The following is a 12,250-nucleotide window of genomic DNA, read 5'->3' on the forward strand; positions in this document are numbered from 1 at the left end:
ATTTTTGTATGTAGGAAAGATGTAATATAAAAACAAATCCATGATATTAACATTAGGTAAGAACTTCGTCCCTTTGTCCTCATGGTAAACAGAAGTAGTACTGTTCACTATATAATGTAACTAGACTTTATTAAGGTAAAAATGTTAACATAAGGGGACCAGTTTACATTTGCTCTCCTGAATATGAGATGAATATGAGAAAATTGTTAAAACTTTAACTTTGGGGTGCCTGGGTGGCTCAGTCGGTTGAGCGTCCAACTCCTGATTTTGGCTCAGGTCATGATCCTAGAGTCGTGGGATCAAGCCTCGTGTGGGGCTCTGCACTGGGCATGGAGCCTGCTCGAGATTCTCTCTCTCCCTCTGCTCCTCCCCAGTTCATGTACTCACACGCACATGCTCTCTCTAGAAACAAAAACTAACCTTAAATTGTTACATTTTTCTTGAGACTTTTATGTCAAAGTAGGCATTCAAGGAAATGGTAAATTGTTGATGTATGAGAATATCTAATTACAAGTTTTGCTAAGAAGTTTTGCCTCATTTAAGGAACCTTGCAAAAACATCTTAACATCATATTTGTTTGTTAGCTTGTGTGTATTTTTCTCTCTGATATCTTCTACCCCCAGTAATGTTGGGGTGCTTTGTTTAATATAACCTCAACATATAACTTTGATCTGTTCCATACCTTCAACTCCTTATTTGAAGAGTTGAATAATATTTTATCAAAAATATTTGACTGCAGTGGACGGATGGAAGCTGAAATATCTGATGAGTTTGAAATCAATTTGAGAGAAGATAGGCTTGAAGCATATAGGAGAATGTGCCTTTTTTCCTACTAGGTTATTGTGACCCAGTCTCATTTTGGAGCCTTTAAGTCAACAGTCTCCAAAGGTGGGATAGAGAGGCATATCCATTTGGATATGCTAAGAATATTAGAAAGTTTACTCTGAATATCTTGGTAGTAGTACATGATTTTAAAAGTTTGGAAACCACTGATACTAGTGTAGTTTATTGTTTCATACCCAAAATAGCAGTAGTTGAAGCATTTATAACTCTCAGACTTGGAATGTGAACTCAGACCTTTTCTTTTTAATAATGTGGATAGATGTTGATGGAAAAATGTTGAGACATAAACATGCTTACAGTAATTCAAGGGCATTTATCCAAATCTTTGTTTTAATATTTGTGCTAAGCTTGTATACCATCGGATGGACATTTCATAACCTGACATTTCTTAGACTTTTGACAGCTGAAAATAACAGATAATATTAACACTAAAACCACATCCTTCCCTTTCAGTTAATTATAATTTCAGGCCATTACATACTCAGCTTTCCTCAGTATCCAGTTTACAAACGTTTTCTCTGATTGCTGTATGCTTCATGGTACCAAAGAGATGCCCTTTTTTCTCCTTGTACTTCTGTGTAGTATGTGACCTGTGAGAGATCAGCAAATGACAATGGCTTTAATTTATGAATGGGTGGCTATAATTTTTTTTATAAAAAGTTCCTTTATGTTGTTTTGATCTCAGATATTCAAGATTAAAGCAGTTCAGCTGGCTGAGAAACTCCTTCCTGCCTTTAACACACCTACTGGGATTCCTTGGGCAATGGTGAATCTGAAAAGGTAAATTTTATTTTTATGTGGTTATTCCTGTTCTGAAAGAATTAGATTAACTTAGTGTTAGAAATTACTAATGATCAGCCCTCCCCATACTTTATAAGACTTAAATTGTTTTTCTCTACATATATGCAGAAATATATTTCTTTAAAACATTCTTTGGTTTTTTGTTTTGTTTTTCTCTACATATATGCAGAAATATATTTCTTTAAAACATTCTTTGGTTTTTTGTTTTGTTTGTTTGAAAGTTCTTCACTTTGGAACAATTCATCTGCCTTAACTGTATTCCGGTTTCTACTGCTTGCTTCTCTAAGTGTAAATTTCTCTTCCTTACCTCTATGTTTCTTTTATTTGCTTATTCTTTTCCATTTCGTGTTGTAATGGATTCAAAGTGCTTTGCCTCTTTAATTTTTTGTGTACCACCTGTTGACCTTCTAAGTCATAATGGAACACAAATGTGCCTTAAAACTAGGCCTTCCTATTATTGAATGATCAGGGAGAAAATAATTCATGATGTTGACCCTAGGATTCTTATTATGGTGTTTGTACTGTTGAAGTTTAAAGTGAACTCTTCAACATTCTTTCCAGTATGTTCCATTCTGATAGAAAACACTGGTTTCACTTAGAAATAGATGAAAGAAAAAATTTTGATAACTTTAGAAATCATGCAAAGATATATAATTAAAATTAAAAAAATTGGGTAATGTCAGTATATCTAACTTGCATTGAAATAATTTATGCTGACTGAAATTTTTACTGTGTACGTTTTTCTCCAAATGAAATTTATTATTCCTCTCAATGTTGGAGCTTGGAAATTACGTGAAAATTTGACTCTTGTTCTTGCTGCCAGGCCCTTTAGAATGAAGGTTGGGAACACTTATTTTTCTGGAATCATGATTCTGTAACAACTTTATTTGAAAAAAGTGATCTATTTTAATTATTTCTTTATAATGGAGAGCTGTGTAGAGTTTAGATTTCCATTGAGAAATTAGCATTTAATGCTGAACATTAAATTTAACTTCACTGTTCTCTCATTTCATGCTCTATCTATAATATAAATTACCTCCTTGTGAGGGGGATAATTTGGCTGGAGTTCCACAGTGACCTACACAAAAGGAGATAGCCAAACGACGTACTACATCTGTTCTCATTCCTTATTTTTAAGACAGATTTTCTGAGGTTTCCGTCAGTACCATTGTCAGAATCCTATAACTTTCCTAAATAATAAGAATTATTATTAATTTAAAATTTAATTATGAGTTGAAGAAAGCGAAGAAAGACTGCAGGACTTTTTTCTTAAATCACAAAACCTCAAACTCAGATCGAGCTGAAAGTGGGAAGGCATTCAACGATCATTGTCTTGAACATTTTATAAGTTTAATTTTCACTTACTTTCTCTGTGTATATTCACACAAATCCACATTTTATTTGAGTTTAGATCATAACTAATTATTTACCTATTTTTTTAAAGCTTTTTCTTTTTCTTTTTCTTTTGGTTGAGCTCTGCACGTGTCCCACACATAGGCTTTCCTCCTCTCTTGCTGCCTGAAAACCAACCTATGTTAGCCCCACATGTTTACCTTCTACAGTATGGTACAGGCTCTGGGGCAAGTTTAAAAATTTTGTGTGGTTTTTTGGATGCTTGCTTTTGTGCCTCTCATTTTTCTCACTCAACAGTATCTCAGGGAAATACTCTTCCAGATCATCTGATAAAGCTCTAAGTCAGTCTTCCTGATGACTACTTAGTGAAACGTATTTAGTGTAACCTAAAATACATTGGTTACAATGCTATACATAGGTTGTACCATAATTTATTCAATCATTGCCTTATCAATGGTATTTGTTTCCATTATTTTGCTACCATAAACATTTTTAACAATAGTATCCTATTATATATGTCCTCTTGTAGTGAGAATTTTTCTCTGAAAATGATTCTCAAGAATATGATTGCTGGATCAGAGGCTGTGTGTCTTTTTTTTTTTTTTTTTAAGCTTATTGATTTATTTTTGAGAGAGAGAGAGCACAAACAGGGAAGGGGCAGAGTGAGAGAGGGGGACAGGAGACAGAGAATCCCAAGCAGGCTCCGCACTGCCAGCGAAGCTCTACGCGGAGCTCGAACTCGCAACCACAAGATCCTGACTGGGGCCAAAATCAAGAGTCGGACGCTTAACTGATTGAGCCATCTAGGCACCCCATGGCTGTATGTGGGACAGATTCTCAAATGTAGGATTGCTGGATCAAAGGGTATATGCATTTTACATTTAATAGTTACTCCCAAAATGTTTTCCAAAAAGACTATAGTTTCATCATATTTCTACCTACAATGTGTGAGAGTACCTAAATGTCTGCAGGTGTAAGTTCTGCTTAATTTTTGATAGACTGATGGCTATAAAGTGTTACTCATTGTTATTTTCATTTGTTTTCTGACTAGTGAACTTGAGCATCATTTTCATAAATTTATTGGACATTTAGACTTGCTTTTTTTGCTTTATTTATAATTTTTTATTCATAAGTTTTAAATTTTTATATATTCAAGTATGTCTTCTGTAACATTTGGGTTTACAGTTTTTGTTAAAAAGATTGTCTCCTATATTTTTTATGTCTTCTAGATTTCTAGTAAAGGTTTTTATGATACTGCTTTTTAAAAAAAATTTCATCACGTATAGTTATAGCTGCAGATTTCTTATCAATTGCCTTTGTCAGGTTGAGGAAATTCCTTCTCTCCCTATTTTACTTAGAGTTTTTATCATGAGTGGATGTTGAGAAATGCCAGATGACTCTTTTTCTTCATCTGTGATGATCATAACATTTTTCACCTTTATTCTGTTAATATGGTAAATTATTGTTAGATTTTCAAATGTTCAACCAACTTTGAATTCCTGGGATAGTCCTTGGCCATAATATATTATCTTCTTTAATGTATAGCTGTGTTTGGTATTAGAGTTATCTGGTTTCATAAAATGAAGTAGGAAATAGTCTCTCTTCCTCTGTTTTCTGAAAGCACTGGTGTTACTTCTTCCTTAAATATTTGATAGATTCACCTACACAACCATCTGGGCTAGAAGTTTTCTTGTGGGAAGATTTTAATAACATATTCAACTATATGTATGTATGTATGTACATACATACATATTTCATACATGTATATTCAACATATATATGTGATAAAAATGTATATATGGATATTCAGATTTTATTTTCATTTTGTGTCAGTATTAATAGTATTCATAAGGAATTTATCCATTTCATGGAAGTTATCAAAGATTTTGGTGTGCAGTTGTACATGTTACTTTCTTAGGCCTTTCATGTTTCTAGGCTTTATAGTGATAACCCCTCTTTCAGTCTTGATACTGGTAATTTGTTTTCTCCTTTTATCAATCCTGGTAGGCATTTATCAGTTTTATTAATCTTTTCAAAGAACTGACTTTTGTCTTTAACTGCATTTAGTAACATTAATTCTATGATTTATGTTTTCTGTCTCATTGATTTCAATTTTTTTTCCTCTTCTGTACTTACTTAGTTCTTTTTAAAGCTTTTACATTGGAACTCTAGGTCTTTGATTTTTACCTCTTTTTTCCCTAATAAGCATTTTTTTCTGTAAGAATTTTATTTATTTGTTTATTTTTATAAGAATTTTAAAGCTGTAAATTTCATCCCAGAAATTTTAATTTTTTTTTCATTTTTCAGTTAAAAGTATTTTATAATTTTCCTTAGAATATCCTCTATGACAAATCAGTTATTTCTTTTTTAAAAATATAATTGATTGTCAAATTGGCTTACATACAACACCCAGTGGTCATCCCAAGTGCCCGCCTCCATTCCCATCTCCCATTTCCCCCTCTCCCCCACCCCCATCCACCCTCAGTTTTTTCTCTGTATTTAAGAGTCTCTTATGGTTTGCCTCTCTCCCTCTCTGTTTATAACTATTTTTTCTCCTTCCCTTACCCCCTTGTCTTCTGATAAGTTTCTCAAGATCCACATATGAGTGAAAACATCAAATACTATCTTTCTCTGATTTATTTCAATTAGTATAATACCTTCCAGTTCCATCCACGTTGCTGCAAATGGCAGGATTTCATTCTTTCTCGTTGCCAAGTAGTATTCCATTGTATATATAAACCACATATTTATCCATTTATCAATTGGTGGACATTTGGGCTCTTTCCATAATTTGGCTATTGTTGAAAGTGCTGCTATAAACATTGGGGTACATGTGCCCCTATGCATCAGCACTCCTGTATCCCTTGGGTAAATTCCTAGTAGTGCTATTGCTGGGTTGTAGGGTAGTTCTATTTTTAATTTTCTGAGGAACCTCCACACTGTTTCCCAGAGTGCCTGCACCAGTCTGCATTCCCACCAACAGTGCAAGAGGGTTCCCATTTCTCCACATCCTCGCCAGCATCTGTATTTTCCTGCAAATCAGTTATTCCGATTGTGTTGTTTAATTTGCCAAATTTTAGAATCAAGGAGGTTTCTTAGATACCTTATTGTTTTGATTTCTAATTTAATTGTGATCAGTGAAGATATTCGGTATAATTTCAATCTCTTCAAATGTATTGTGTCTTGTTTGTGGCTCAGCATATGGTTTTTGTTGGTAAATACACTTGAATCTGTATTCTGCAGTTGTTGGGGTAATGTTCTATGTTAGGTTAAGCTACTTGGTGGTGTTATTTAGATTATCTATGTCTTTCTGGATTTTTAATTAACTTAAGTTAATTAATGGTATACTTCTTTTATGAGTTGCTGAGATGAAGTATTAAACTATTTCCAACTGTGATTATGGAATTATCTACTTCACTCTATTTCTGTCAGATTTTTGTCTCCTGTATTTTGAAGATTTACTATTAGGTATTACATGTTTATGATTTGTGTTTCTGATGACTTTACCCTTTTATCATTATGATGTGCTCCTCTTCATGTCTGGTAATATTTTTGCTTGGAAGTTTGTTTTATCAGATGTTAATCTAGCTACTCCACCTTTCTTATGCTTACTACTTTCCTGATGTATTCTTTTTACTTTCAGCCTAACCATATTATAATTTTAGTTCTTTTGAAGACAGCATGTAGTTGGACTTTGCCGGTATGAAAATAACTGCCTTCTAATCAATTAACATGAAATATAATTATTGCTGCAGTCTGATTTAAGTTCTGTTTTATTTATTTATTTTATTTTATTTTTTAAATTTACATCCAAGTTAGTTGGCATGTAGTGCAACAGTGATATCAGCAGTAGATTCTTTAATGCCCCTTACCCATTTAGCCCATCTCCCTTCCCACAACCCCTCCAGCAACCCTCTGTTTGTTCTCCATATTTAAGAGTCTCTTCTGTTTTGTCCCCCTCCCTGTTTTCATATTATTTTTCCCTTCCCTTGATTTCATCTGTTCCGTGTCTTAAAGTCCTCATTTGAGTGAAGTCATATGATACTTGTCTTTCTCTGACTATTTTCGCTTAACATAATACCCTCTATTTCCATCCACGTAGTTGCAAATGGCAAGATTTCATTCTTTTTGATTGCCGAGTAATACTCCATTGTGTGTGTGTGTATACATATATATACACACATATATACATATGTGTATGTGTGTGTATGCATATATATACATGTGTGTATGTATATATGTATGCGTGTATGTGTATATATACATATATGTGTATATATGTATATATGTATGTGTATATGCATGTGTATATGTATATATGTATACATATATGTGTATATATGTATATATGTATGTGTGTATGTATGTGTATATATGTATGTATGTGTGTATGCATGTATATATGTGTATGTATGTATATATGTATACACACACACACACACGAAGTATTAAACTGTTTCCAACTGTGATTGTGGAATTATCTATTTCACATACACACATACACACACACACCACATCTTTATCCATTTATCCATCGATGGACATTTGGGCTCTTTGCATACTTTGGCTATTGTTGATAGTGCTGCTATCAATTGGGGTGCATGTGCCCCTTTGAAACAGAATACCTGTATCCCTTGGATAAATACCTAGTAGTGTAATTGCTGGGTCGTAGGGTAATTCTATTTTTAATTATTTGAGGAACCTCCATACTGTTTTCCAGAGTGGTTGCACCAGTTTGCATTCCCACCAACAGTGCAAAAGAGATCCTCTTTCTCCGCATCCTCGCCAACATCTCTTGTTGCCTGAGTTGTTAATGTTAGCCATTCTGACAGGTGTGAGGTGGTATCTCATTGTGGTTTTGATTTCTATTTCCCTGATGATGAGTGGTGTTGAGCATTTTTTCATGTGTCAGTTGGCCATCTGGATGTCTTCTTTGGAGAAGTGTCTATTCATGTCTTTTGCCCATTTCTTCACTGGATTATTTGTTTTTTGGGTGTTGAGTTGGGTAAGTTCTTTATAGATATTGGATACTAACCCTTTATCTGATATGTCGTTTGCAAATATCGTCTCCCATTCCGTCGGTTGCCTTTTAGTTTTGCTGATAGTTTCATTCTTCGCTGTGCAGAAGCTTTTGATTTTGATGAGGTCCCAATAGTTCATGTTTGCTTTTGTTTCCCTTGCGTCTGGAGACATGTTGAGTAAGAAGTTGCTGCAGCCAAGATCAAAGAGATTTTTTTGCCTGCTTTCTCCTGGAGGATTTTGGTGGCTTCCTGTCTTACATTTAGGTCTTTCATCCATTTTGAGTTTATTTTTGTGTATGGTGTAAGAAAGTGGTCTAGGTTCATTTTTCTGCATGTCGCTGAACAGTTTTCCCAGCACCACTTGCTGAAGAAACTGTCTTTATTCCATTGGCTATTTTTTCCTGCTTTGTCAAAGATTAGTTGGCCGTATGTTTACGGGTCCATTTCTCGGTTCTCTGTTCTATTCCGTTGATCTGAGTGTCTGTTCTTGTGCCAGTACCATACTGTCTTGATGATTACAGCTTTGTAATACAGCTTAACGTCCAGGATTGTGATGCCTCCTGCTTTGGTTTTCTTTTTCAAGATTGCTTTGGTTATTCAGGGTCTTTTCTGGTTCCATACACGTTTTAGGATTGTTTGTTCTAGCTCTGTGAAGAATACTGGTGTTATTTTGATAGGTATTGCTTTGAATATGTAGATTGCTTTGGGTAGTATTGACATTTTAACAATATTTGTTCTTCCTATCCAGGAGCATGGAATAATTTTCCATTTTTTTTGTGTCTTCTTCAATTTCTTTCTATAGTTCTTCAAAAGCTTTCTATAGTTTTCAGTGTATAGATTTTTCACCTCTTTGGTTAGATTTATTACTAATTATTTTATGGTTTTTGGTGTAAGTTCTGTTTTTCCTTCCTTCATTTCCTTTGTCCTAACATCTTTTGAATTGACAAATGTTGTAGAATTCTGCTTTACTTTATTAGTGCTTTTATTTAACTAATTTATTATATTTTGGGGGTGGTTGCTATAAAATCATGGGGTACAAAATTAATTTTTCATTTAACAGAGTTAATATTGTACTACTTATGTATAGTAACATTTCAACCCTACTTTTCCATTCATCTCCTCCCTCCCATCCTTTATATGCCATAGTTGTGAAATGAATTGCATTTAATACACTCTAAATCTCAAAACGCATTATTAAAATATTAGTTTAAACAGACCTATTTACTTTATAGAATTGAGGAGAATGATATTCTAGTATTTACCCAGTTACTATATCTAGTACTCTTTATTTCTCTCTGAAGATCTGACCTTTCTTTAATCTGGTACCACTTCATTTCAGCCTGAAGAACCTTAGTATTTCTTGTAATGCTCATTTGTAGGCTTGAATTCTCACTTGAATTTCTTTGTTTGAAAAGTGTTTTATAAAAAAGTTTTTTATTCTTAAAGGATTTTATTTTTAGTGTATGTAAAATTTTTAATTGGTGAGTTTTTCTACCCTTCAAAAACATTGTTTCTTTCTCCTATGTTTTCCATTGTTTCTCATATGTTTTCCATTGTTTCTGATTAAGTCATAATTTAAATGATTGTGTCGTATACATATATAGTCTTTTTCCTCTGAATCCTTTTAAGATTTTTTTTATTTTTGGTTTTCAGGAGTTCAATTAAGAGGTGCCTCAGGTTTATTTTGGTTGTTGTTGCTTTTGTATCCTCCTTAGGCTTTGTTGATGAGCTTGTTGAATCTGAATATTTAGGTCTTTCACCAAATATAATGGTAAAATTTTGGCCATTAATTCTTCAAATGTTTTTTTCTTCCCCTTTCTTTACCTCCTTCTGAAATGTCATTTACTTGTATTTCAGAATTTTTGTTTTTGTGTCATGGTCCCTGAAGTCTTTGTTTATATTTTTCAATCTTTTTTTTTTTCCTATGTTCTTCAGACTGAATAATTTCCACTGATCTGTCTTCATGTCTTCATGACTCTTTCCTAAGTTGCTCTAATCTGCTCTTAAACCCATGCAGTGGAGTTTTTAGAATTTTGATCTGATTCTTTCTCATTCTGTTTCTGAGATAGAGATTTTCTGTCTTTTCATTCATTGTGAATACACCTGTATTTCATAAAGCACAGTTAGAATACCTGGTTTAAAGTCTTACTATTTCTAACACTTGGGCCATCTTGGAGTTGGTGTCATTGATTAGCTTTTCACTTGAGGCTAGGTAACATTTTGAATGAATCTGGGACATTCTGAAAGTTTTGTTATGGAAATTCTGGATTCTGTTATGATTAGGTGTGTGTATGTGTGTGTGTGTGAGAGAGAGAGAGAGAGAGAGGGAGAGAGGGAGAGAGGGATTTAAGTAGTCCTTTAACTTCGTTCTTAGTTGGATTCAAACTTCAAACAATGTCTCAATTCATTTCATTTCTTTATCTTTAACCTGTATTGCTCCAGAGCATTGTTTCTGTTTTCAAGCATTCCTGATTCGCATGGCAGCCAGGGACAAACTTCATATACAGAACTAGAGGCTTCCCCTTTCTTGCTCTTTTCTCCCCAGCATTCTTTCTCCCTCTTTGTTCAGCAGCTGTAATTGCTGCAAAAACTGGCTTCTGATTCTTTAAGACAGAAGGACTGCAAGTTTTCTGTCAGATTTTCTCTGTTCTGCCTAGTATGGGCTTTGAATTTGGGGTAAAAGCTGTAAGAAAGTGTGAAACTTACCCCGTACTTGCCCATATTTGCAAGTTTCCACTGTCCTTGGAATCTGACCACTTTTGTTTTATTCTCCAGTGACTTTAGGCCAGTTTGTATTTCATCTAGAGTTTATAATTTTTTTCTGCAGGAAAGATTAGTTAAGTCATTAGAAGATCTCTGGGTCATAATGAGAGCAGAAATTAGAAAAAATTTGTTAGATTTATTCATAGATTCTTGGTTTTTAATTTTCTGCAGGAGAGGTTAGTTAAGTCATTAGAAGATCTCAGGGTCATAATGAGAGCAGAGATTAGAAAAATTTTGTTAGATTTATTCATAGATTCTTTGTTTAAAAAACACATAATAAATGGTATTATTTAAAATTTTTCATTCCCTACTGCTGGAACATAGAATATAGTTGTTTTTGTAAACTTATTTTGAATTCGGTGATCTTGCTGAATTTGAATCCTCTTGTTTAATAGCAATAATTTATCAGAGATTTCTTTATATACAGGCATCTCACCTATGAATAGGGACAGTTTTGGTTTTACCCCCTCCCCCTTACTTTACTGGCTAGAACTTACAGCAATAGTATTGAATAGAAATAGTGACCAAGGATACTCTTGTTTAGTGGAAAGTGAGTTTTTACCATTAAGTGTGATGCTAGTCATAAGACATTTCTATTATTGCTAATATTTTAAGAGGTTCTTTTTAAAAATTATGTATTGTTGAACTTTTTCCAAGCAATTTTTCTGTAGTTATCGAAATGTTGACAAGAATTTTGTTCCTAAATCTTTTTATTCCAGACATCCACATGGATTTGTTTTTCAATGAGGAACCATTATAGCATTCAAGGAACAAATCCAGTTTGATCATGATGTACTATTCTGTTTCTATATTGCTGGATTTTAGTTGCTGATATGTTGTTTGGGGTCATTGTATCTTTTTCACACATGAGATTGGTCTGCATTTTTTAATACTCTTGTCTGGCTTTGATATCTAGGTTCTCTTTCAAAACATGTTGGGTAGTGATTCTTCTCATGAAGAGTCTGTTTAAGATATTTACTAATTTAATTTAATTTAATTTAATTTAATTTAATTTTGTAATCCCAAGATTCTTGGTAGACACTTCTGGTAAAGTTACTTGGTTCCAGATTTTATTTTGAGTAAGTTTTGATACTGCTGATTTACTGTCTTTTGACACTTAATAAGTTACATTAATTAGATCATGTTTCTGTTTTCTATTTAAGTAAATTTTAGTAATTTATGTGTTCATAAGTCTCTGTCCATCAGGCACAGTATATATTACACTCTTGTATTATTTGTTTACTCTCTGTGTTATCTGTTATGTATTTTCCTTTTTATACTGATATCATACATTCAGTAAAAGATAGCATTTAAATTTTTGCTGAACTCTCCTAAACAATATACTATAGATATGTTAGATGAATAACACAGTTTTTGTTTATTTTTTAATAGGAAGTACAAAAAGTGAATCTTTGTAGCATGGTACATTTATAAACATGATCTTATTTAATTCTAACAATATCCATGTG

At 33.3% G+C, this 12,250-nt stretch overlaps 1 protein-coding gene across 4 annotated transcripts in view; it reads left to right on the forward strand.

The window, feature by feature from the left end:
• MAN1A2 (mannosidase alpha class 1A member 2) overlaps positions 1–12,250 on the forward strand; it is a 176,080-nt gene that overhangs the window by 78,106 nt on the left and 85,724 nt on the right. For all 4 annotated transcript variants that reach the window (XM_027058270.2, XM_015076677.3, XM_053214669.1 and 1 more), the window contains exon 6: positions 1,529–1,623. In XM_027058270.2, the coding sequence (XP_026914071.1) occupies positions 1,529–1,623 (95 nt within the window). The remainder of the gene's footprint in view (positions 1–1,528; positions 1,624–12,250) is intronic.

The sequence above is a fragment of the Acinonyx jubatus genome, chromosome C1 (genome assembly GCF_027475565.1).
Source record: "Acinonyx jubatus isolate Ajub_Pintada_27869175 chromosome C1, VMU_Ajub_asm_v1.0, whole genome shotgun sequence".
Classification (NCBI taxonomy): domain Eukaryota; kingdom Metazoa; phylum Chordata; class Mammalia; order Carnivora; family Felidae; genus Acinonyx; species Acinonyx jubatus.